Genomic DNA, 25,721 nt, shown 5'->3' with positions numbered 1-25,721 from the left:
GCAGAGTGGGCGCAGCAATCAGTTCCTAGCCTAGGGAGAGATGCTCATCCTTAAGGAAATGCCAATGTGGGGGAAGTTGCACCTTTATCTTAAGGCCATTTGTTCTTGTCTTTGACACATAGCAAATGCTTGAAGCAGATGTATAATGCAAGCTCGACAGCCACGTCAGGCCCTTTTGGAAAAGCAAGGTCAGGCCAAATTAGTTTTACACCAAACGGCTTCCTCATAGACTGCAATATATCCTATTGTCTGCCATTTGCTTATCAAGCTGTTTAAAGAACAACCCTACCCATGAGCAGTGTGCTCGCTTCTGTCCCGGTGGCTCTCCGATGGCACCCCATGAAACACCTTGAGTGAGAAGCACCTTGCTGCATCCTCCCTGAAATTTCGATTGCCACGATCGTGAGCAAATTGAAATGCTCTTATGCATCAGTAGTATCTGGAACAGTCAGTATCTGCAGTTGCTGATGACCAAAATGGCTAAGGCGTGCCTGGTGGGGAGAGCGTTGGTGGGGGAGGAGTGGGGCCTTGCAGAGAGGATGTGGAGGGCTCTCTCCCATCCTCACTCCATCAGTGGAGGCCTGAGGACCAGCCCTGCACTCAGCCTGAGGGAGCTGCTTCCCCTTCAGACCTGCGGGTCCACACGCATCACAGCATTCAGCAAACTCTCCCCCCAGCCCCTTTTACTTCCTCAAGGACCACCCTCTTCAGGAGAAGATGTGGGGTCACAAATGCCTGGGTTCCTGTCCAGACCCGTGGGATTCGCAGTGAAGGATGTGGGTGTCTCTCAGCTCTGTGCTGTGCAACTTACTCTGAACACGAGGCGCCAGGTGGCAGGGGGATCAGTGGGGGCAGCTGAGAGAGGCCTCACCACAGGTGAGCTGTCTTCAAACAATTGATGCGTGGCCAGCAGGGGAAACGGATTCCTTTTGGGTGTATTGTCTGTTTGAATTCTTGGCCCTCTTTGAGCCAAGACAATGGAGGAAACTGTCTTTGTCTTTTGGATTTTAAAGAGCTTCTTCTATAAAAGGGGCATTTGGCCTTTTGCCGGATATCTTCCAAATAACTTATCCTATTCATCCATTCATCCCGTGACTTTGTGTGTGTATGCTGTGCTGTACGAGATGTGTGGCCAAGTTTGTTGTCCTCTTCCATTTTGGTGTCTGTGTTTCATATGTGCTTCGCGAGGGCTCCTCGGGTGGAGTGAGCATGCAATTTGTCTCTGACACAGGACCGCTAGCTGGAGGCTCCCAGGTCTTGTAGGCCCAAGAGTCTGACTTCCTGTTTGGAATTTTATCCTATGGATCTCAGGTATGATCCTTTTTGTGCTGATCTATCTTTTATCCTGGAAAGAGAAATAGCAATTTCCAAACTTCTGAGTTCTTGGGAGCTCCTTCATTGTTACCATGCCAGGCCCTAAATGCAGAGTGGCTGGAGCTCTCTTCATTGGAGCCTGGCTTGGGACCTGAGAATCACAAACAGGAGAGGACACTCCAGCGAGGGCGAGGAAACAGAATCAGAAATGCTCACCTGGGACAAGGTTACAGATGGGAAAGATACAGCCAACGGGCTAGTGGGGTCCACTCATTTGACCCCAGAGGTATATTAGGCCCCATGGCTATTGCCAGCTGGCACCTTTTACTTGGTGTTTCTGGCAGCAGCTCCTGCCGGCTGTAGGCCACCAGCTCCAGGCCCAGATACCATCAACAGCCTCCCCTCCCTGAGGGCCTCTGGGTCCCAGATTCCCTGAGCCTGGCTGTTTCACACCTCATCCTGCCCCTAAGACCATGGGGTCACATAACAGGACCCCGACAGAAATGGCCATGGAGGTGCTTTCACTTCCAACTGGTTCAGTCCGAAGCCCAGACATTTAGAAAGTCGGGAGGCATGGACGATAGTGAAGACTTCTGCGCTGGGGCAGACGCGGTGGCTCCCTGTGAGCCTCTGGACCAGTGAGGGCTGAGGGACCCTGTTAGAGGTGCCACACATTTGAGCAGCATCACAGGGGCTGGGCTTACCTCACAAAGGGACCATGTGTGACCACCTGGCTGGGGAGAGCAGCCAGAGGGCAGAAGCAGCCCTGAGCTCAGGCCCCACTGACACCCTGAGTGTGCTGGAGTCGGAGAGTGGCCCACGAGCTGGGAGCTGACTGGAGCTCAGGAAGGAGAAATCTACCACTTGAGGGCCAGGACAGCCAGCTCAAGGCTCAGCAAGGAGGAACGCAGTGAAGAGCTTGGGTCCGAGGTGGGTCTGAGGTGTAGCTGTGCCAGGTGGGAAATGACTGTGATGCCAGGGGGGACTCCAAGTGTTTTCTGGGCAACTGACTCCGGAGATCATGGAGCAGAGAGCCTCAGGCCAAAGTTGGCTGCTCGAATCCCGCGTGTATCAAATCAATGTAAACCATCAGCGAGAAGCTGGGTAACAAGAAGGAGCAGGTTAATATGATTAAGATGCAGGACAAGTGAGGCAGAGACAACCCCCGGGCATGGGACGTTCTCTCTGTAGCACCCTCCATGCTGATGGGGGTTATAGGGCCCACGGTGGAGGTTTGAGCAAAGAGGTCCAACAAGTCAGTAAACACACTGGGAAATCTACCTGGCACAGCTGGGTGGGCTGATCAGCCTCCCGCGCAGCCGAGGGTTGGTTCGCGTTCCTGGGGGAGGGCACACTGCACCGAATGGGGTCCCCGTGGGCGGCTGCACTCACCCCTCATGGCCATGCTGTGCTGCATCTGTCTTATGTCTATTTAGTGCCTGAGGAAGATGAGGTGTCTCGGGTTTGCCGTCACATTCTCTTTCAACTTAGATGTGCTGTCCTTACCGCTTATCTGGAATGAACACAGCTTAAGGATTCTGCCTTCATCTCTCAAGCTATCCACCTACTCATGATCCACACCTAACACGTTCACTGTTGAGCCCGGGTCTCACAACTGCATCCTGACTCATCTTCTATAGTAGCATGGCATCTCCTCAAAAAGCAGATGCACATTACAAGCTGTGATGTACGCGTACACACTCGTTAGACTGTGGGAGTCTGAAGGTACACATCAGGGCAGGCAATGAGGTAAAGCTCCCATGCCTAATCAAGCGACTGAGACGTTTACTCGACCTCTGTGTGCATCCCATTTTCCTCGTATGGAGGGGGTTACTTGTTATGCTGCCGCATGGGAAGCCCTGATTACAGGGCCTGGCAAGACTCAATGATGCTCAATAAACAGATCCCAGGGCAGTTACTGAGTCTGACTAGAAAGAGGGGAGATGCAGGGCACAGTGTCGAGGCCAGTACAAAGCTTAGCTGAGGATTTCACATCGGAAAGGAAACAAACAAGGTGAGCGTTGAGACCTGCACTCTCCCTGTGGCAGCGTGTCTGCTGTCTGTGCCTGTCTCTGTACACAGACCTGCTACAATAGACGAGTCTATTGGACAAGGGTACAACAAGGCCTTCACGGGGTATACAGGGAGCTCGTGGACAAAGAGATAGGGGTCGCCTGGCAGGGAAGAAATGGGTGTGTGTGTGTGCATGTGTGTGCATGCGTGTGCACCTTCTTCTTGCGAGTGCACTGAGGTACACATTCTTCCAGAAAAGAAACAGCCAGTGTGGGAAGTGGACTGAATTGTGACTGCAGATTTCTTGTGTGGCTTCTTTTTGGGGAAGGAGAGAAAGAAGCCCGTAAAAGATGATGTTAACAGAAGGTCTCTCCTTTTCACCCGCAGCAGCAGTGCCAGGAGGACTGGGGCGCAGAGGCAGAGAGGCAAGCCCAGCCCACACTCCCCCGCAGCCCTGGAAGGACAGAAGGGACTCTGCCTGTGTCCACTTGGCTGAGGCGCCATGGCCAGGCTCTGCCTGAGCTTGCTGCTCCTGGTGGCCGTTGTGGCCCTTGTGTCCAGAGGCGTCCACACCTGGGGCTCGCCAAAGGTGGTGCGAGAATTCCAAGACATCCCAGAATCCTACGTGTACGTGCAGCAGGCGCTGTGGTTCGCCATGAAAAAGTACAACCAGGCCAGCAGAGACAAGTACAGCTACAAGGTGGTGAAGGTTCTTAAATCCCAGGAGCAGGTCCGTGAGCGCTCGCTCTTTGCTCGTTCTCCCCATGTGTGTGGTCGTGGTGGGCCCATTGTCCATGGACGGCTGCTGAGATGGGGCAGCGGGAGACAGCTGAGAATGCCTTTAGCCGATATGTATTAATTTTATTTTAAAGGTTTTTGCAGAAAAATTAGTTATACTTCATCCTTTATGATCCTGGGATGAAACATAACATATCCATTAAAATAACTTAAAATTGGTTATAGTCACATCAGAAAGCATAGGTGAGAGCCCAGAAGGGGTCAAGCTTGAAGGGGCCAAGTTTAGGACAATTTTGAGTTGATATCACCAAAATGAGTCATGACAGGGATGGATTATAACACACAAACAAGCAAAGAACCAGCCAGTCGAGCTTCACTGAGAAAACGAACAAGGGAGAAGGGAAAGCTCTCCCTATTCCTCCTATGGACGTAAAAGAACGTGTAACTAGAAAGTCACCTTTTCAACCCCATGGTAAAAACTAATTCAGGTACAGATCATCGATGAATCCTACCACCACTGGGTGAGAGAGTGTTGGCAAACAAATTGCTCAGGACTTATTAATTAATTACAATGGGGAAAAATACCCTTAAAATCAAGAAATCTGGTGAAGGCCTTGTTCACCAAATGCTTGTTAAAATAAATTGGTAATAATTTGTTGTCAATAATTGTGAATGTTGTCAATAAATTGACATCATCTGTTGCTAATGTGATGCCGCTGAAAGGACACATCATCGCCTGGGGATGGTATTCTTGCCTAAAATGCTTACCCTGAAGGTAATCATGAGGAGCAATTAGACAGATCCTTAACTTGGGGCATTTTATAAGACCACTTAAAAATGTCAATGTCAGGAAAGATATGAAAAAAGCAGGAAAACTGTTCTCAACTAAAGGAGACAAGACACATGACAATAAATGTCGTGTCGTCCTGTATTATCTCTTAGATTTAGAGAAAACGATAAAGGAAGTTATTAGGGCAGTTGGAGGGGTTAGAAGGCCAGCAGCATATTTCCTGAGGAAGCTGATGGTCCTGCGGCTGTGTGGGAGCCCGACAAAAGCAGCAGCAGGTGCGTCGAGGACCAGGCATCAGGCGATCTGGCTGGAGTCTGAGGAAGGAAAGGGAGGGTGGCAGAAGGGGAGCCGGGGCTGCCCTGGCCCCAGTTTGTGGTGACATTGGCCCGACACAAGAGCAGGGACACGTCTTCCGCTCCTCTTCCTCCTTCATTAGCTCCGTCTCCTTCCGCCATCTTCCCCTTAACCTTTACAGTCCGTCCCTCCAGGTCACGAGCCAAGCTGCCCTAGTTTCCTGCTGTCTTATGTGGTCAGGAGAGAAGGTTTAATCGGTGGCTTTATCCTGGCTGAGGCTGTGACACCTGGCTCCTCAGCCATCTTCCACACGCTGGGACGTGGGCTCCCTCTGGCTCTTTTGTGTGGTCCTGGTTATGCTGTTTGTGTTTCTTGGGCCGGGACACCTCATGAATATTGATGGCCTCGGCATCCACTTGTGTTTAGTACCTGTCCTTAGTGAAGTCTGCACCTTTCCAGAACTATTCTGCTGTCTTGGACTTCTCTTGCTTTCCCACTTACACAAATGGAAGTAGATGGTTCTGTTCATAGGTAGATATTTAATAATAAAACAAACCAAATACTCATGTTATCTTAAAAATTATATACCATTTTCTATTATGTGCTATTTTTTTCATGAATGTGCATGTTATTTCTCAGTTCACTGTAAGCTCTTGAATGTGGCTAAGAATTCAAAAAAGTCAGATAGAAACTCGTTCAAAAGAGGCTAGAACAGAGGTAATTAAAATTCCCTGGCACGTCAGCTACATACCCCTGGAAAACATATTGAAGAAAGAGGCAAAAAAAATGCACCCTCACAAACAAAAATAACTGAAGACAAGGCAAAAGCAAAAAGAAAAATGCTGGATGGCAATTCGGATTAAATTTAACAACATAGACACAGGTCCTATATAAAGAAAATGGCTATGTCTTGTTAGATGATTTCAGTTAAAAGTGTAAAGATCTGTTTCAGTTGGCCAATTACAGCCTGAGGCCAAATCTGGCCTGCTGCCTATTTTTGTGTGCCCCCTGAACTAAGAGTGGTTATAAGAAATGAAAAGAATAGTTTGTGACATTTGAAAAGGACATAAAATTCAAATTTCAGTATCTGTAAATAGAACACTGCCACGTACTTTGTTGAGTATGGTCTGGGGCTGCTTTTGCACTGCAATGACAAGATGACATGCTCGGCAAAGCCTAAAATCTTCACTCTCCGGCCTTTCAAGGAAGAGTTTGCAGCCACCTGCGGTAGCTCACAGAGGACTGAATTTCTGCTGCGGATTTCGCGCAGCGTGGATGCTGGTAAAAACGAGCACTGGCAGTAGGCTGGGGCCACAGCTGACAATTATACAAAGTTTACTTTGTGCCAGATTCAGTTGTTTTTCATATGCTCACCAATTCAGGTCTCACAACTCGTTAAGTAGGAACCACTTTCTTCCACTTTACAGAGGAGGAAATAGGCACAGAGAGGTGTAGTAACTTAGTTCACACAGCTACTAAGTAGAAGCACCAAGATTTAAACCTGGGCCACCTGCTCTGAGTCGGCACACGCGGCTGCCTCTTTATGATGCCAGTGGAGTGGAGCGGGGACAGTGCAGCCAAAGGGGAGGGAGAGGGTGTCACAGAAGGTGAGGAGAGTCCGGGGAGGCCTGTCTGTGAAAGGGTGGAGGGGCTGCCTCAGCAGCCAGGACCCCCATATGCCTCCCCTTCCTGGGCAATCTGGGGTCAGGTTAGAGCGGGCAGGCAGGTAATGGCTGTTGAATCTGATTTAGAGGAGTGTGTTTGTATGGTGATTATAACTCGGAACTATTACTCAGGTAGGAAGCTGCGGTTCTCAGCTGGCGTGGGTTTCCTCGCCAGGGGACTTTTGGCAATACCTGGAGGCATTTTGGGTCATCACAACTGAAGGGGCTGCTCCTGACATCTAGGGGCAGAGGGCAGGGATGCTGCTAAGCCTGCTACAGCGCACAGGACGGCCTCCACCACAAAGAACTATCCAGCCTGTGTCAATGGTGCCGAGGTTGAGAAACTTGATATCCAGTCGTAAAGTACTAGGAGTATGTTTGGAAGTTGCTGAGTTAAAAAAATGAAAGTGAACACTCATTTTCTTGCATTTCCAACCTGACTCACCCTGAAGGCGCCACCAAAAGTGGTTTGCTCTGTCCTTCCCGACATTTTCTATACACTTACATGCATAACTGAAAATTTTAAAAGTGCATTTTATATTCACGAAATCATACTTAGATCTCTGCCTACCACACCCATTTTGTTCAATGCTCAGGCAACTTTTCTAGAATTTCCAAAATTTTTCTATGTTTTCTGAATATCACTTATTCTCCTGGGGTCAGTTATTGTGTTTAACTGGGTCATTCCCTGTAATATGTTTTTTTCCCTAATTCTTGTAAACCTTGTTTTCTTGTTGTTCACTTTTCAATGATAAAAGTCTGCCTTTGCCATCATGCATCTCTGTCTGCCCACCAGGCCCTCTTCGAATAAAGGGCTGACGGTGGGCTGTGCACAGGAGGGGAGGTTGCCTGGAAATGAAGGATTTTGGAGAGTGTTTCACGTGGAATGAGGTGTGGTTTACTAAACCCGGCAAAGCGCGGGGACTTGAGAGAAGCCACACCCTCTAGGCCAATTTCAGCTCTGGGATGTCCCCTTCCCTCAACATCTATTCACTAGCTATGAAGATACCGCAGCATCTGCTGTTTATTCCCCAAGCTCCAAAAAGCAGAGCATTAGCTTTCCCAGGAAAACATTTTTGGGGAATAGTTTTCTCACTTTATCTCGAGGACAGTTGCCATTACTTTAAAATTAAGTACCAGGATGAGAGAGACACAGAGAAACAGAAACAGAAAGATATCAAGGTAAAGCCCCAAACCCCAAAACTTCTGGCAAGGAAACTATGGGGCAGAGGCTCATTGACCCTCAGCAGGCAATAGCATGTTTATTGATCAGAGATGACAATTGATACCGTGTATCCTTTTATGACATCTAATTTTTAAATCGCTCATTGACAGGTCACAGATAGTTTGGACTACTTTCTTGAAGTCAAAATTGCCCGAACAATGTGCAAGAAAATTGCAGGAGAAAGTGAAAACTGCTTATTGCAACAGGATCCCAAAATGCAAAAGGTATGTGGCTGATCTGAGAAGTGGTGGCCTGGTTGGGTTTGTGCCTGACAGAGAAAGCTGTTGGGACCAGCCCTGCTCCGATTCTCGTTTCCTTTGTAAACCATATTCTAATCATACTCAGGACTCAAGATGGCCAGGCTCCCGACCTAGAGCACTGTTTTTATTATCTATTGCTGATACCACCTTCCCCCTACCCCTACCAACACACACGTGTGCGTGCACACACACACACATGCACGCACACACACTTAGTGGCTTAAAGCAGCACTGTTTATTATTTCTAATATTATTTCTCACTATTCTGCAGTCTGGGCTGGGTTCTGCCAGACAACTGTTCTGCCCTCTGTGGTGTGTGCTGGGGCAGGAATATTCCAGGTGACTGCTCTATTCAAATGTTTGGTGTCTCAGCTGGGATGGCTGACACAGTTGGGGGAATTGGCTGGGCATCTTTCTCACTCTGCTCAGGTACTTTCCACGGGGCAAACGTGGAGAGTGACCAGTCTTCCTGGTTGGTCCAGGACTAAGAGCTTTCCTGGAATGGGAGACTTTCCATGCTAAAACCAGTGAAATCCTGGGAAAACTGGGATGAAATAGTCGTCCTACACTTGGGCTTCCTTACAACATTGTGGTCCCAAGGGAGTAGCCCTTCTAAGCAGAAGCTACCTCCAGTCTTCCTTAGGCCTTGGCTTGGAAGTCAGAGAACATCCCTTTTGCTCCATTGTTTTGGTCAAAGCAGGTCACAAGGCCCAGTTTCAAGGGGAAGCCATAGGTTCTCCTCTCCACGGGCAGAGCATCATGCACGTACTGGCAGGAAAGGAACTAGGGACAGCCATCTTGGTGGACTGCTTACACTGGGCCCAATCTGCTGGAGCTGCTTGCCCAGTAGGGAGTATGGCATGACAGACTCTGCAGGCTTGTGATTGCTTTGCAGCCAGAAAAGCCCCACAAAACTTTTCTTGGCTGGTTCCACTAGTCCAGCTGCTGTATGGAAGGCCTGGGAGGCTTTGGGACAGTCCCAAGACTCCTAGCCCAAGGGCCCCATATGCCCATTACAGTCTCACATGTTAAATTTTCTGCTTTTTCATGTCACCACTGAGGAACAGTTCCAGCTGGGTCTGGGTGTAGCCAGGCCTCATGCCCAGATGGGCACTATCATGAAAGGGTCAGATCATTTCTCAGCCGTAATGGGAAATTTTCCTTATTCTCATCATATTGGATTAACAAGAACATTTGGATTTAAATGTAATCTTCTTAAGTGTACATAAATATTTTCTAAAAATATATTCTCATAAAAATATAAGCGATAGGGGTCTCATAATTCTATCCCCTCCCTAGGAGTTTGGGATCATTTGTGTGAATATATCCAAGATAATTTTACTATAAATTCATAAAAATAACCTTTCTTCTCTTTCATTTTAACAACTGCTGATGTATATATGTATTTTTTCACCTTTTCAAATTTTCTTGGTGATATTTTCAGACATTATTTCCAATTTTTATTTTTCATAAACAAAGTTGTGTGTATATATATATCTTGTGTATTTTTTTGCCTATTTAGTATATTCCTAAAGCTGGCACAAGACATGGCTAGGCATAAATAATGACAGATTAGTGGTTGCTAAAAATTGCCCAGACACACTCAAATAAAAATTATCTATGGGGGCTGGCCCCGTGGCCAAGTGGTTAAGTTCGTGCACTCCGCTGCGGTGGCCCAGGGTTTCTCTGGTTCGGATCCTGGGCGCGGACATGACACCACTCTTCAGGCCATGCTGAGGTGGCGTCCCACATGCCACAACTAGAAGGACCCACAACTAAAATATACAACTATGTACTGGGGGGATTTGGGAAGAAAGAGCAGAAAGAAAAAAAAAAAGAAGATTGGCAACAGTTGTTAGCTCAGCTGCCAATCTTTAAAAATAAAAATCATCTTCATATTCTTATGCATAGTAGGCACCACAGCAGGATGCCAAAATGCAAGTAGATGGCTATATCTAGAGAATGGACTCTTGTCGTAAACTATCAGAAATCATTTTCAATTACATAAGATTTCAAAAATTCAGGTAGGCACTAAGAATGATGTATCAAATACTCATGCACCTGCCACATACATTTTATAATAGTTATCATTTTATCACATTAATTTTAATTATTTATTTTAACAGGTAAAATGTTACACGTTCATTTCACTTCCCCCTCAAAGATACCCACTCTCCTAAAATTGATGAGTAGTGTTACTACCCATTTTTTAAAACTTTTATCTATATATGCAAAGTTTTGAGTATTTTTCAAAATTTACACAAATTTTGGAACTTTGTGTTTTGTATTTAACAATATTTTTTGAGATTTATTCATATTGGTAAAATCTTCTATTATTTATTTATCCCAAATTATTTCCTGGGCCAGTTGATGTATATAGAAATGGGCTAAATTTTTTTTTTTACTGTATATTAAGCTTTTATGTATTTCATCATATTTAACCATTTCCCTGTTTTGGACAATCATGGTTGTTTTAAATTTTTAACAACAATGCTCCAGTGAAAGTCCTGACACATGCTCACTGACCAGGGGCAGGAATCTCCCCAGGGATGATGTTGGGAGCTGCTGTATTGGGAGCATGTGCAACTTCAATTTTAGTGTGTGTCGTAGGCCATATGTGATGCGCAACTCAACTGTGCTCTCCAAAGTGGTTGAAGCAGCATACCTTTCATCAGTGCCGTGTGCCATCGTTCATTTCCCCCCAACCTTTCCAGCACTTGTGGTTATGAGTCTTAAATTTTTCTAGTCTGATGTATGTGAAATGTTACCTCCTCATTATTTCACTTTTCATCTCCATTTGTAGTAAGGTTGAGCTGTTTTAATGTTACTAGTGGTCACTCAGGTTTTCACTTCTAGGACTTGCTTTTTAATGTCTTTTTCTCAGGAGCAATCAGAGGGACCCTGTCAGGTGCCTCAGGTGGAGGAATACAGCCAACCGACTATAACCCCCTTACCCGCTCTCTTCTCCCAACCTCCCACTTTCCTGCCTCTATCTCCCTTTGGCCAAACCCAACTAGAAGCCAGAGGGTGCTTACTGATGCAGTCTATAAAGATCAGAGGGCAAAGGTGCCCATTGTCACAGTACATAGAGGTCAGAGGGTGAGGATGCCCACTGGCACAGCCCATAGAAGTCAGAGGGCAAGAGTGGCCATTGCCAAAACCCATAGAGTTCAGAGGCTACTGACACCCATTGGCACAGCCCATAGAGGTCATTGGTCTTCCAAGATGTACTGGGTAAAGATAAGAGGAGTGGAGACCTGGAGGGACAAATGGAGAAAACCAAGGAAAGGGGCTGGGGTGGAGACAGCAAGATCAGTTTGAGTCTATGAGGAGACTATTGGAATAGCTCAGATGAGAGATAATGTTGGTTAGGATGGTAGAGGTGCTCAGTCCTGGAAGTCTGTGAAAGGTTTGGTCAGAATTTGCTGATGGATTGGCCATGGAGTGTGAGAGGAAAGTTAAGGATGACTTTAAGGTTTCTGGAGTTCCAAAGCAGTTGGCTTTCTTGGTTTCCTCTTATGCTTTCATCCTCTATATGGAGTACTTGGCATTCTATAGACTTCCATTACCTTGTTTGCTTTGACTTATCACTTGAGGTTCCTCCCTGTCTTTGTCCTTGTGTGGGGTCCTTCCCTGTTTCATAGAGCTCCCACAGACTTGATCTTCTCTCTTTTCTTTAGCTATTTATTGAGATTTAGAAAGAAAAAAGGGTAAATGTCTGAGCTCCTTGGAAAATAAATTCTAAAACTTGATGTTATTTTAAAAAGCTATTGGCCTGATTCATTTCATGTAGAAAATTTGGAAATATTCAAAAGTATTAAGTAGCTTAAATCCATTATAAATACCCTTATGTAAAGTTTACCACTGTCAATATATTGTTATATATCCTAGTTTTTTCTGTATTTTATATTATTTGTATTTTTATGTAGTTGGGATCATATGGCGCACTGTTCCATAATCTATATTTTCATTTAATAATAACCTCTAAGGATTTCTAAAATAGTACAGTTATTTGGGAGTGTCATATAATGAAACTATTTGATTTCATTTAATGGTGTTTCCACATTTTATTTAGCCAATCCCCGAGAATTAAGGTTTTTCTAATTTTTGCCTATTATAAGCAATGTTTTAATGAATATTCTTCTCTATTCTATTTGTGTGCATATCTGATTTTTTTTGTTTTTTTAAAGATTGGCACCTGGGCTAACAACTGTTGCCAATCTTTTTTTTTTTTTTCTGCTTTATCTCCCCAAACCCCATCCTGTACACAGTTGTATATCTTAGTTGCAGGTCCTTCTAGTTGGGGAATGTGGGACACCGCCTCAACGTGGCCTGACGAGCGGTGCCATGTCCGCGCCCAGGATGCGAACCCTGGGCCCCCGCAGCGGAGTGTGCGAACTTAACCACTCGGCCACAGAGCCAGCCCCTGTATATCTGATTTTTGTTTCCTTGTAGGCAAAGTTCCCAGAAGTTGAATTACTTGTTCAATATTTTTTCGTCTCTTAAAGATTTTTAATACACATTGCTAAAATGTCCTCTAGGATTGACCTTGATAATTGGATTTTCCATTCCTCTGTTTGTTGATTGGTTCCTGTCTGCCTTGGCTGATCTAGAAGTTAAGCAATCAGCTAACTCTCTGATAAGCCTACTCTCTCTTCTCCCCACCACTGCCATGAACCAGCTCACCCCATCCTGAACTCACCTCCAACCTGGACGCCCTTCTGGCCTGGATGTCCTTCCAGCCTGGCCTTAGTCCTTCAGTGGCCTGTCTGGGTGGTGGGTAGCTTGATCCTATTTTCTCCCTCAATCTGATCCCTCAGTCTTTGTTTCTTATGCAACTTCAGTTCTATTTGATGCTGCCATTCACATTTCCATTGATGTAATGGAAGTATTCCTACTTTAGACTTTTATTCTAACTGAGTGAAGATTTTAGGAGAGAAAGGAGGGACGCTGTGAACTCCCCCAAGACTGTCACCCTGAAGCCCTGCTCATTCTGTAGGCCCTGGGAAGAGTCTTCTCTCAGCTCCCAAGCTACAAGCTTTTCTTCGTAGTCTTTGGCCAGACTTTGACCCCCCTCCCCAAGCCATGAGGACCCTGAACTATTCTTGTTGTGTTGCCTCCCCTGGGAAGAACCCACTGGGCCCTCCATGCAGCTTGGGATCTCTGTGGGCTGCAGGGAAGTCGGCACGGCTGAATGAGGGCCAGAGCTGGAGAGGAGGATTTCTGGATGATGACCAGTTCCTGGGCTCTGGCCCTTGCTCCCTTGGAGTGAAAGGAGCTGTGTCCATGATGGCTTCCGATCACAGGGAGGTGAACTGACAGGGGTCCATCCTGGTGAGCGAGGCTGGCTCCTCCACCATCAGGTCCCAGGTCAGCAGCTCCAGAGACTGCGGGGGCATGGCTGGCTCAGACCACCTTTCAGCCTGCCTGAAGCCAAATCCCAGCACCTGGAAATAGGAACTTCTGTTTTGTTGATTTTTGTTTTTCATTTTTCTTTCTTTCAAGCTGATTATTATTATTTTTGTCTCTTTTAGATGTTTCTTTGCACCTTTATTGTTGCATCGAAACCCTGGAAATTTGAACTCAATATGCTGAAGAAACATTGCAAAGATGTCTAATTATCTTCTAGCACATTCTGCCACTCACACTTCCATTTTAAAAAAGAAGCAAAGACACTTGCAAAACATTTAAATGACACAGCTGACCCATTGACCTCATTTTGTGGCCGTTTGCTTTTTTACGTGTTCTTCAGGGGCTGGTGCTGAGAATGTGATGCCTTTGTGCAGTGCTGGGCAGCCCTTCCAGCTACTACCAGGGGCCATCTGCTCCCAGCAAATGGAAAAGAGTGTGAGCCTGTTTTCATATCTCATCAAACTCTGAGCACAAATTGCTTTTCACTGACAGCTCTTTAAAGAGAATTACCCGGATGACCCAGCTCTCAATTGCTTCAAGCTGCTGGGTAGTTTCTGCAAGGTTCTGGCTGCCTGGAGAGTGTCCAGTGTGGATTTCCACAGAAATCTCCCTGCCCAGGACTCCTGGGAAGACCCAGCCCAATGGCTTAGAAATGGTTTTAAACCCTAGATCCAATCTGGGATCATTCGGAGATGGGTCATTTGGAGATTTGTGTTGTCCTTTTGGTTTTGGATTGAGGCAGAAAAAATGCAATAGTGATGGTGTGTGGAGAGTGGGTTGCATTTGTGTGTGTGTAGGCACGCATGTGCATACAGTAGGAGATACTAGTTATCTAATGCTGCATGACTACCCACCCTGCCTTTAGTGGCTTAGGCAGTTTATTTATGTCTCTTGTGGTGTCTGCGGGCGGCTTGGCCAGGAGGCTCCAGACGTCATTTCTCGTGGGTTACACCCGGGTGTTGACTGTGCTGCCCTCATCTGAAGATTGCTTTGGCTCTGGAGCATCCGCTTCCCAGGCACTCATGCTCATGGCCATAGGTTGTTGTTGGCTGTTGACAGGCCTCTGTTCTCCTCCATGAGGCCTCTCCACAGGGCTGTTGTGTACTTGGTATGGTGGCTGGCTTCCTCCAGACAGAGTGTTCCGAGAGACCAACATGGAAGGCACAATGCCCTTTGTGACCTAGCTTCAGATCTCACACACCATCACCTCTTCCTATGTTATTGGTCACCCAGATTAGCTTTGGTTTGGTGTGGGAGGGGCCTCTACAAGGGTGTGAAGACCAGGAGACGAGGACCGGTGGAGGCCATCTTGGAAGCCGGCTACTCCAGTGTGTGTGTGTAGAGAGGGCTGAGATGATGAAGGGGGTTAACATGACCAGAAAGAGCCAGTTTTTGAGACCTGGATGTGGAAACTACAGCACCAGTGTGCAGGTGGAGGCCATCCAGGGAAATGTCAACAACAGCACAGGAGGAGGTTCCAATGGAGACATGTGAGAGGCGGGAAGCCCAGAGGCCACCCGGCTGACAGGCAGACGCTCCCGAGAGTTCTCCTCTGGCAGGGCCCACTGCAAGCACCTGAGCCTCTCTGCCTGGGGCTTTCTCCCCTCCTGCAAGGGTCAGACCGGGCTGTGGAGGGGCAGTGCTTCTGGGAGGAGCCCTCAGCCAATGGCAGATGTTGGAGGATGAATGGTGCAGCCTTCTGAGCCCCTGGGAGATCACACTGAGGTGCGTTCTGTTCTCCCAGTCTCTGAGATGAGCCCAGCGAGACAGAGCCCTTGGTGCCCACAGTGTTAATCTGCTCACCATTATATGCTGCTTCCCTTCCCACTTCCCCGCTGCCCTTCTGGTGTTTTCTGGGATCGCTTCCAAATAAACCACTTGCACTTGGATTTTTGTCTCAAGGTCAGCTTCTAAGGGAAACAACCTCCTACTGGAGTCCAGGTCCACCCCGAGGGGCAGCGGGTGGCCGCCCTGGGGCTTGCCTGGGTGAGTCCAGGAGGCAGGGCACACTTTATCTGCACTTCCCTCGCCTTGGCCAGCAGCTGTGTCCTGGGAAAGGCATGCCCTGGCCTCCTCCTCCTCTGTGTGCAGACTTCTGGGGACACCGGCAGGACAGTTCTTGTCACACTGCTTCTCCCCTCCCCTGGGATGGGGATCTATGCTGCCCCCGCAGCCCCAGCAGCCCACACCTCTCTGCGCATCTCTGCCCTTCAGCCCCCACTACTGTAGGGGTGCAGCTTGGGCAGCTGTCCTGCTCCATAGCTGGAGCTGGCCTGCCCCACCTGGGCCCGTGAGCAGCCTCTGGAGAAGGGCTTTCTCCTCTGAACCCTGACAGCGTGGCTGCACCTGGAGGGAGCCAGGGTGTTCACACACCCTGAGCTGGTTGTTTCCATCTTACCCATAATACCTGTTGCAAGCATTTGGGGCTAACTAGACTCTCCCGCCCACATCCAAGGTCAGCCGGTTAGTATTAACAGTGTGTTGGATCAAGTTCAACTCTTCAAAACTGTCTGGGCCCTTCTGAGGCATTGAGTCACTCAGGATGAAGAATCAGAGTCAAGACAGCTCTATTGAATAATGAGGCTATTGAGTTTTATTTGCCCACAGTTGGTGAATTTTATGTGAGCGTGGAGGGGGCTGGAACTTGTGGGCATGTGGACTCTGAGACATCTCCAGTGTTGGCTCGTTCTCTTCCAAGTTTCGAAGGCTCATTAAATTGAAGCCTGTAGTCTTGGCCACCTGGTGGCCAGCAGCCCATGAAAACTTTCGTCCTGCCCCCAACCCTCCTCTGCAGAGACCTGCTCCTGAGATGACACAAGCGTTGGCTTTGCCACCATTACTTTTTTTTTTCTCCTTAGATAATGAAGAATTTTGAGAAAAAAAAAGGGGGGAGTAAAAAATGCCCCTTTTTAGCAGGGCATGTTTCTTTCCCAGGCTATCCTAGGGCCAGGGAGAACCCAGAGTCCAGATCCCGTGGGACATACTAGGACCTGAGGGGCGTCTGAGTTTTAGGAGCCAAAGTGGAGATTTGGAGTGTGGGGGAGTCGTGCTGAGGAGCATGCATGGCAAGGACCGCTGACAGCTGGGGTGTGTCCCTGTGCACATCCCGTGACAGCCCTTCTCCCCTGCCCCAAACCCCAGCCTCCTCTGTCTCCTTCCTCTGTGCCCCATGGAAGAGGCCTGGGCATTTGCAAAAGCCCAGCCAAGTCCTCCACCTTGTTGTTACTTTGTGTTCAGTCCTGTATTTATTGAGCCCCACGGCTGGGCCCTGACCCTGACACCTGGGAAAGCTGAGGAAAGTACCCACTGTGCCCTTGGAAAATGGGAAGTGGCCAGAGAGCAGAACACGGGGTAAGTACGCAGAGCACTTGACAAATGCAGCAGCTGTTTCTTCCACTGCCCCACTTGATTTCAGCTGCACGCCTTGAAGACCTGGAGTCTGAGGCTGATGGGTTAGCAGCTGGGAGGAAGCACAGGCACAGCCAGACTCACATTTCCGGAGAGACGGGGCTCCTGAGACGGAGCCACGGGCTGAGCCCCTCACCCTTCCTGGGGTTTGGAGCCCGGCGATGCCTCTGACCGTGTGTTCACAGCCACCTCCTGCTTCTACCTCTGGCAGTGTGTTGCCCAAGGACACACCTCAGGGCTACACTGAATTTCCAGAAACTTGCTTCCCTGATAATTCAACACACAGACTCCCGAAGAAGTGGCCCGGATCCCCCAGAGCCAGGCAGCCATGGGCAGGGCAGGAGGGACAGGTCTTCCCGTGAGAACAGGCCCTCAACCTGTCACTCACAAGACCGAGGACCGGGCACATGTCCTGTCCATCACGGTGCTGGAGAGACAGTGGGAGCGGGACAAATCCCCACTTCCTGGAGACACCCTCTGCAGGGCAGAACCACAGACAAAGCCCGCGGCGGGATCTGAGTGAGGCAGGAATCAGGGTGACCCTGCCATGGGCAGCGCCTTGATACTCTGTCGTGGGCTCCCTCCCCAGCCCCAGGAGGTGGGATGAGCTCACAAAGGGTCCAGGGTCAAGTCTCCCCCATTGGCTGACCACACGGGAGACCCTTTCCTGGGAGCTGCCTGAAAATGGCACCTGAGTGGAATGAGTGGGGTTGACTCCTAGGAAAACAGGGGAAGGACTCACAGTGGGTAAAAGGTGCCCTCTAACATCCCTTCTGTTGAATGAATGGGAAGACCACCGGTGGGAGAAGACAGGAGGGTGGTGGGAGGGTCTTCCAGAAAAACCTGCTCAAATCTGGGACCAGGCAGGCAGGGCCATGGGTCAATAACACAGCTGTGCTGATGCTAAGCGATGCTTGGCCAGCAGCGAGGATGCCCACTGCCATGCTCTCCCCTCAGCGTTGCCTGGAATCACACATTCCTGGGAAGCCCATCCAGGTCTCTCTTGAGGACATGTCCAGAAGATATCTAACAGCACACGTCCCGTCTGATTCCCTGAGGGAGACCCTACCAGGCAGGCTTGGGTGTAGGTAGTTTATTTGGGAAGCGATCGCAGGAGGCACAATGGGGAAGGGAGGCAGAAAAGGGAGGAAGTCAATATGGCTGTTGTAATGGGTCACCCCACGGTCGCGGATTTTCTCCTGCTGGGAAGTGTGAGAACCACATGGAACTCGCCTCTGACTGGCCTTCCTGAGGCTGGGAAGCGGGGCCTCCCCTCCACCCCTGCTGCCCTCCCCAGGGATGGAGTGTTGTCCTCAGGCTTACCTCTCCCCCTGAGGGTGGTCGCTGCTCTGCTGTTGGAGCTCCACTTGCACAGAGAAAGCCCTGAGCCGAACTGTGGGAGACGGGGATCTTGCGGTGGAGCAGGAACCTGCTGGTCCTGGGTCCCCTTGATGCAGGGGCACTAAAGGGGCACCTAGTGGGGGAGCGAGGCAACTGGGCCCGAGGACCAAATCCTTACAAATTTACACACAGTTTATGTGTGTAAATACACTTTTATTGGAACACTCCCACTTCTGTTGTGTTCACACTGTCCATGGGGCCTACCGGACACTAGGCAACACTGGGGAGTTGAGAAGGAGACCGCAAGGCCCATAAAGGCCAAGAGTCACCCTCCATCTCTTTAGAAAAAAAGTTTGTTGAATCCTGTTCTAGGAGATTTGAGCAGAGTCTCAATGGCATCTGCTACAACACCATCTCACAAATTTAATGGCCCATGAATCCTCTGGGAATTTGTGAAAATGCAGTCTCATTGTCCAAAGGTCAAGAGGCCTCAAGACTGTACATTTCTAAGAGGTTCCAGGAGATGCTGCTGCTGGACTGGTCTGTGAGTGGAAGCTGGAAGTCCCTCCTACATCCTCCCACTGGTCGTGGACCAGAGAATGTGTGTGAGCATGCCTCCAAGACAGGGGCCACATGTGTCCTGAGGGGCCTGAGGCCATGTTTGGGTCCATCCTGAACTGTGGGTTCCTTGCCGGGTCATGCTCATTGCACTTCTAGGGGTATAGGTCATCCCTCACGAGCCCTGAGACAGCAGCTCAGAAGCACCTGTGCTTCCAGATTGTGCCATCTGGAGCTGGCTCAGGAGGTCCAAGAAGGAAACAGGAGCTCTCAACTGGGGCCCACCAGGCTGCCCTGCCGGGAAGACGCCATCAAATGCCCAGCTCCCTCCCTGAGGAAGATGCTGTACAAAGCCTCTTGAGATGCTGATGTTTAATGATCTACTCTACGCGATGAAAACGCACAAGGAGGAGTCTGCACATGGCCCAGCTGTGAGACTCCAGACACTTGCAAATCAAGAGAACAGAACCCAGTGTGCTCAACCACCGATGGGCCACCTGCTGGGAATTGCTGGAGTCCAGAAGGAGGCCAGTCTTAGGGCAGGAGAGGGTGTGGTCTCACTTAGTGGAACCCCTCCAGGCAGGTCTCATTCTGGAGATGGAAGGTTGTAATCCAGGGCTCAGTGCTGATGGTGAAGAAGCAGTGGATGGTCTGAGGGCACAAACAGGGAATGGAGAGTGGGTGCAGGAGTCTTGGGGAGCCTGTGGCTCCAGCTCTGAACAGCATCCATCCCAACCTTGCATTCCCGGGTGAGCAGCTGGGGGATGCAGGCTCTGGCCCTCAGGGGCAGCCCCAGCTTGATTCCTGGATGATCCTGATCTGGATATCTCCTGACACCGGGGCACCTGTGTCATTCTCCCTTCAGCAGGCCTGTAGTCTCCAGGGGAACCCCCAGGCTGTCCCAGTGTGATCCATGGCCTGAGACCAGCAGTGAGATGCTCCCTCCCAGTGGGTGTTATCTCAGAGGGGTCCCTGACACTAGGTGGGCTTGTCCCAGAGCTGGGGTTCACCTCTTCTTATTCTCTGGAGCAGAAACTGCATACAGCAGGGCTGCTCCTCAGCCTCCCACCCACTTGGGCTCTGGGCAGTGCCAGGGAGACCTGAAAGCTACCAAGTCAGCCAAAGGGGCTGTTCGCCACCCCCGGCATGTTTCTTCACCTAAAAGCAGGGAAGGGAGGTGGATGAAGACCAGAGAGGGGACATCTGTCCTCGGGCCTAGGAGACCTGAATCCAAGTGCTCAGGACCAATCTGACACCAGTGTGGCCCAGGGTACAGGCAGCTAGAACGGGCTGAGTGGGCAGAGTCGGGATCTGTGAATGGCCAGGGGCCTACAGGTGGACCCTGGGGCTTGCCTGCCTGGCTAGGCTCCCTACTGCTGCACAAGCAGCGGACGGAGCAGGGCCTGTAGCTCCCTCACTCCTGTGTGTCCCTAGGAATGGCATTGTCATCTGCTTCACCCCCTCACTGCACCCCCATGCAGAGTCCACGGTTGTCACCTGAGGGAAGTAGATGTGTGTCTTACATTATTCAGCTCCGAGCTTTCTTCAAAGGGGCAGTTGTCAATATCTTCATCAAATTTCCCACACCTGGTTCTGCGAAGGTCCAGCTCCATGGAGAACGTCATCGTGTTCTCGTCCTGTGGTATGTAGAGACATCACAGTGGAGACACTCATCTTGGTCCCCTAAGAAGCTGCTAGTGTGGGTCCACGCAGTGTAGGGAGAGGCCCAAACGCTTCTCCATTTGGGAGCTTGCCTCTGGGCCTGAGTCAGCTTCCTGGAGTAAAGCCAAGCTTGGGGAGTTCGGAGCAAAGAAGCCTGTGGCCCATGGGGGCCCCTGGGTAGACACAGGCCGACTATCATGCACCATCAATATCACCCACCTGCAGCCCCACATCCCCAAATGCCCTCGTGAGACCCCACCTTCACTCTCAGCTAGCTTCTGAAGCTACCACAGCATTCCCAGGGGACAGGTGCCAAGTCCCTGGGAGGGTGTTGGCTCTGCAAGAGTTTGCTGAGTAATCTCAGCCCAGGGAGAGGAAGACTCATCTACAGCCCTGCTGTCACACCTTTCACTCGCCCGACAGCAGAAAAAAGCCATACAGTGCTACTGCACACGCACGCACGCACGCGCACACACATGCAATTGAGACAATGGCTTCAGTAAACCTCTTGTTCTATTGCAAAGTGCACTCTGAAATCTCCTGTACACTTCTCCACTCCATGTTGCTTCATCCATTCCATGCGCTCCCACTCCATCTCATCCATTATTCCCAAAATAGCAAAGTCGCTCTGTGACTCCAGATCTAGAAAACCCAGGGCAGAGGTCCAGCCTGAGAGAGCTCGGGGCAGCTGACCTGGCCGAGATGCTGCCCACCAGTGCGCACAGAGGTGTGACTCGGTGCAGGTTGGAGACGCCTTGCCCTTCTTTCAGATTCTCGGTCCAGAGATCCAGAGGGACTGTCCCCAACACGCACACATTCACAATCACACACAGAAACTCACACAACTGGAAGCACTCCTTTATGAAAGTGTTTTCATCATTCACATCTGCAGCCCAGATGAAAATGGCATTCCTGGTTGCATCTGTCGAGATTCCGTTGCAAGGAGAACATTTTAGGATTAAGAACTATGGTCTGGGGCAGAGTGTGAAATTCCATCCATTCCCCCAGGTGGAGACCATGGGATGGAGCCCAGAGCACATGGAAGTCAGAGAAGAGGCCCTGCCCTCACAGTGGGACCTCAGGATGAGGGACAGTCCTGTGCTCCTGACCCTCAACCCGCTCTCCCTCCGTCTCCCTCTCTCTCTCTCTCTCTCTCTCTCTCTCTGTTTTTCTGGTTATCTCTTTTTATGTCCTTCTCATTCTATCTCCTCCGACATTTCCTGTCTGCATTTTTTCTTGCTGGATATCTTCATGCCCTCACAGTCCATGTTTGGAAGTCATTCCTCAGTTAAACAATGTCATAAGCCTCAAAATGCATCATGCACGGGAGCAGACAGTCACTAAGGTTTTTTACATTTCCAATTTACTGCTTTTATAAAAACTGAAGTATCTGACCAGGTTGTATTTTCCCTGTGTGTTATGAACTTCAGATAGTGAACAAGACCCCTTGATAGGACCTCCACCCCTAACCCTCACGTAAGCACGTGGAGGGAAACAGGGCAGCGAGAAGTGGTCACCTACCTGCTCCCTCCAGGACTTCCGGATGCGCACCAGCCTGTAGGCATTCACGTCCTTGCTCTTCAGGTTGAAGACGTGTAAGGCATACTCCACGGTAGCTGGGAGGTAACTTTCTATGACTCTTTGGTCATCACTGACACTTTTCTCTTGGGAACTCCAGCCACGAGTCACCAGGAGCTGAGAACCTAAGAGAATCAGGAGCATGGTGCAGGGCAGAGCCCAGCTCCGCTGTCGGCGAGGCCCGGCTGCAGGCGCACAGGCCCCCATGGGCTTCGCTCTTCCCAGCTCAAGCTCCCACCAGAGCCTCCCTGGGACTGGTCCACTTATCTGCTCCGGGACAAGCGCCTCCCTCTGGGCCTCCTCTGTGCTATTACGCCCTGTCCTTCCCGCACGTGACCGTGCGTCCTCCATCCAAAGCTGTTAAAATCATCTCCTGTCCGGGAGAGAGGGACAAGCCCCAAGCAGGACAGGTTTGGAAGGACCAGTGATATGAGGGGTCCCCTGTAGCTGAATCACAGTCACAAGTGCTCCCTCAGCACCTCAATGGCGAGAGGAGACTTTATCTGGATGCCCCAGAGTTGGATGCCGAAATGAGGACAACAGTGCAGGAGGTATAAGTGGAAGGTGGTCCCCAGACACACCAGCAGGGTGAGGGCCAGTGAAGAGGGACAGAGCCAGAAAGGATGAGCTGCCCGGAGCCGGCTTTGTGGGTGATAGAGGACAACCTGCCCAGACATAATGCATATTCTTCCTAAGAAAGGAGCAGAAGAGGCCTGAGGTCTGGACAGTTCTGGATGTTTCCTTGTCCCCCTTTGCTCCCCAGCCTCCCTTGAGTTCTGGAACAGAGAAGGCCCACTGGCTCCGGGGGCTGATGCTGGGCGTGGGGAGTTGGAGGGTCTCTGACCCAGAAGCTTCCAGCTGAGCCCACTGCATCTTCCTTTGCACAACCTCTCAGCTCCTGGATGCGCGGCCATGTGCTCAGCCTGCCGGGCCCAGCTGTGTTCACAGGAGGAGGCCATTGTCACACACTGGGCTCCAGTTTCCCTCCTGCAGGACTTTGTCTTTAGAGGAGGGGGAGTGGAGTGAAAGAGAAGAAAGAGAGGAACCAATGAGTTCCAGGGATGGCCGAGCTGTGTCCATTAGGTGACTATTGGTGCCCTCTCGTGGCCACAGTCATCACAGCTCAGCAGACACGATTTCCAGGGCGCCAGTCTGTTCCTAGAAAAGAGACCTTCACAGCCTTCAGCGGAAGCAGCAAGTGGAGGTCTGGAAGGACCAAATAATACACTCTTTCCCAGCAAGACTTCAGCTCTGTGCCCATGCCTTAGGCCTTCAGTCTTTGTCTGCAGCTGCTCGTGAACTTCAGAGGGGCCCAGAATCCCCCGAGGGCCAGTAGATACCGACGTGCCTGGGCCTTTCCCTCCCCCAGGATGCTCACCCAGTGGGTCTGGGCAGGGCTGCAGAGTTTGCCTCTTAACCAGCAACCAGGGGATGGTGATGTGTCTGGTCTGTGGACCACGCTTTGGTAGCACAGTCCAGAGTGAGTCCTTGAGGGTGGATGCAGCCAAATCACAGTGAGAAGTCACTCAATTGTAAGGGCATGGAGTGGGGGTATGAGAATGGTTTCTGGGGGCCACACTGGATCAGGAAAAGGTTAGAACACCATGCCTAGTGACAAAGAAAAAGGAAGGTTTCTAGAACCTAGACATCAGTGACTAGATGATGCCTATGGAAGGAGAGAAGGCTGCTCCAACCCCGCCAGCCTGTCCCTCCTGCACAGACTCACTCAGAGCCACACAGATTATCCACTGCCAAGAGCGGAGCAATCTGTCCCATCCCAGGTCTCTCCCGGGTTGCCCACTGTCCAGAGGCCCTGCTGTGTGCGCCTGCTAGCACCTTCCCCAGAGATCCAGTTCTTCTTCTTTCTGACAAGAAGCATGCTGCGTCTTATCCCTCATGCGTCTTTGTGATTTTTCTTTTCATTCAGGTTCCATGGTCACTGTTCCATCGTCTCCCACTAGACAACAACTCACGCCTGGCAGGACAATGTCAGGGTGAGATGTGTTATTTGCAGTGAATAAGCAACTTGATGTTTTCACATGTGTGAAGCAGCCAGGTGTGCAACAAACTCCACCCAAAGTGGTTGTGTCTTATGCAATATTAACCAACCTTAAAAAGAAGGCAATCTGCATCCATGTGGATGGGCCTGGAGGACGTGATGGTAAATGAAATAAGGACAAAAGATTGCATGATTCCACTTTTATGAGGAATCCAAAATAGTCAAACTCTCAGAAACAGAAAGCAGAATGGTGGTTACCAGGACTGGGAGGAGGGGAAATGGGGCGATGTTGGTGAAAAGTTTCCACATTTCAGTTATGCAAGATGAATAATTTCTGGAGATCTACCTTACAACATAGGGCCTCTAGCTAACAATACTGTATTGTGTAGCTATTGTGTGCTTTTACTACAAATGGAAAAAAATTAAATTAAAAAAATCAAAGGATGGAGGAGGACCCTTTTGGAGGTGGTGATAAGGTTATGGTTTTGATTGTGGTGATGGTGTATACTAATCTCGAAACTCTTTAAGTTGTAGACATTGAATGTTGTAGCTTTTGTGTGTCCGGCGTACTTGACTGACTACAAGTGGTTTAACCAAAAAACAAAAAAAAGAAGTTGTGTCTTTTCTCAGACGGCTTTAACTTCACTAAAACTGCAGCTAAAGCTGAAGTGAGATGGTTTCCTAGCCTGAGAATGACTGCACACGTCTGGGGGTGGGATTGGGGGACCCAATCACAGGAATGTCTTCATGGGTTTCTGTGGGGAACAGGCTGTGGAGACCTGTGTGAAGTAGAATCCTGACACACCTGGATAGATTGTGGGTGTCCTGACAGAGTCCGGGAAATGCCCACAGATGACACTCGGACTTTGCCATCGGAGGGGCCTGGAAAACATGGGTCTGTCCTGCGAACGCCAGGCCTCCCGTCCTGAGGGCAAGTGCTCGCATGCACTCTAAGGGAGTGTCCACACTTGCTCTTACGTGAGGGACCATTCAGAGCCCTGTGCACCATATCTGTCCTCACTGTGCAGCCAAGGAGAAAACGGGATGGCCACACCCAGACCTGGGACCGCGGGTGCATGGACACAGCTGGCCCTTACAAGTGTGTCTATACTGTTGCCACGTCCTTAGTAGTTTGAGGTGGTCACCCTTCCCAGACTGAGGGCTACTGGCATATCAAGACAAGAGCCAAAGAAAGGAGAGTGAATGTGGGCCCCAGCCTGTCAGAACCCCAAAGACATGGGCACAGACATTGCGTAGACCCAGCTAAATGCAGAAGGTGTGGAGTGCCCAGCTGGGAGCCTGCAGTCCCCTGCCACATCCCTCTGCCTGGCCAACCCTCCATCTGGGATCTGGGGTGCCCTTTCTCCAGGCATCTCCTATTCACCTTTCAATGCCCAGGAAGAATGTTATCTCTTTTGTAAAGCTGTTCTGACTCCTCGTGGCAGAGCTCTGTCTCGCTAAGCTG

The 25,721-nt window shown here is 49.8% G+C and overlaps 2 protein-coding genes and 1 long non-coding RNA gene across 5 annotated transcripts; 1 reads left to right on the top strand and 2 right to left on the bottom strand.

Moving 5' to 3' along the window:
• Window positions 1-2,027: 2,027 nt before the first annotated feature.
• On the top strand, window positions 2,028-14,015 carry LOC100058659 (cystatin-13). 2 transcript variants are annotated; one of them, XM_005604437.4, is made up of 4 exons: window positions 2,028-2,244; window positions 3,715-4,057; window positions 8,149-8,262; window positions 13,833-14,015. In XM_005604437.4, exons 2-4 carry the CDS (start codon window positions 3,830-3,832, stop codon window positions 13,914-13,916), a joined length of 426 nt encoding a protein of 141 aa, XP_005604494.1. In that variant the 5' UTR covers window positions 2,028-2,244; window positions 3,715-3,829; the 3' UTR covers window positions 13,917-14,015. The 2 variants fall into 2 exon arrangements, with proteins under 2 accessions (XP_005604494.1, XP_001491601.1); XM_001491551.5 differs by having other exon boundaries at window positions 2,067-2,244; window positions 3,718-4,057.
• Window positions 11,142-14,861, bottom strand: LOC138920103 (uncharacterized). The gene is made up of 2 exons (XR_011430779.1): window positions 13,001-14,861; window positions 11,142-11,978 (listed from the first exon to the last, which is right to left on the bottom strand). It is a non-coding gene; the product is annotated as an uncharacterized lncRNA (long non-coding RNA).
• Window positions 14,862-19,374: 4,513 nt separating this feature from the next.
• LOC100058575 (cystatin-9) lies at window positions 19,375-22,698 on the bottom strand. 2 transcript variants are annotated; one of them, XM_001491493.7, is made up of 3 exons: window positions 22,201-22,698; window positions 20,541-20,654; window positions 19,375-19,668 (listed from the first exon to the last, which is right to left on the bottom strand). In XM_001491493.7, exons 1-3 carry the CDS (start codon window positions 22,606-22,608, stop codon window positions 19,579-19,581), a joined length of 612 nt encoding a protein of 203 aa, XP_001491543.5. In that variant the 5' UTR covers window positions 22,609-22,698; the 3' UTR covers window positions 19,375-19,578. The 2 variants fall into 2 exon arrangements, with proteins under 2 accessions (XP_001491543.5, XP_005604493.3); XM_005604436.4 differs by having other exon boundaries at window positions 20,515-20,654; window positions 22,201-22,617.
• Window positions 22,699-25,721: the final 3,023 nt, after the last annotated feature.

Source organism: Equus caballus, chromosome 22 (assembly GCF_041296265.1).
Source record: "Equus caballus isolate H_3958 breed thoroughbred chromosome 22, TB-T2T, whole genome shotgun sequence".
Taxonomy (NCBI): Eukaryota; Metazoa; Chordata; class Mammalia; order Perissodactyla; family Equidae; genus Equus; species Equus caballus.
The sequence above is the reverse complement of the archived record's forward strand: the minus strand, read 5'-3'. Positions and strand labels throughout refer to the sequence as shown.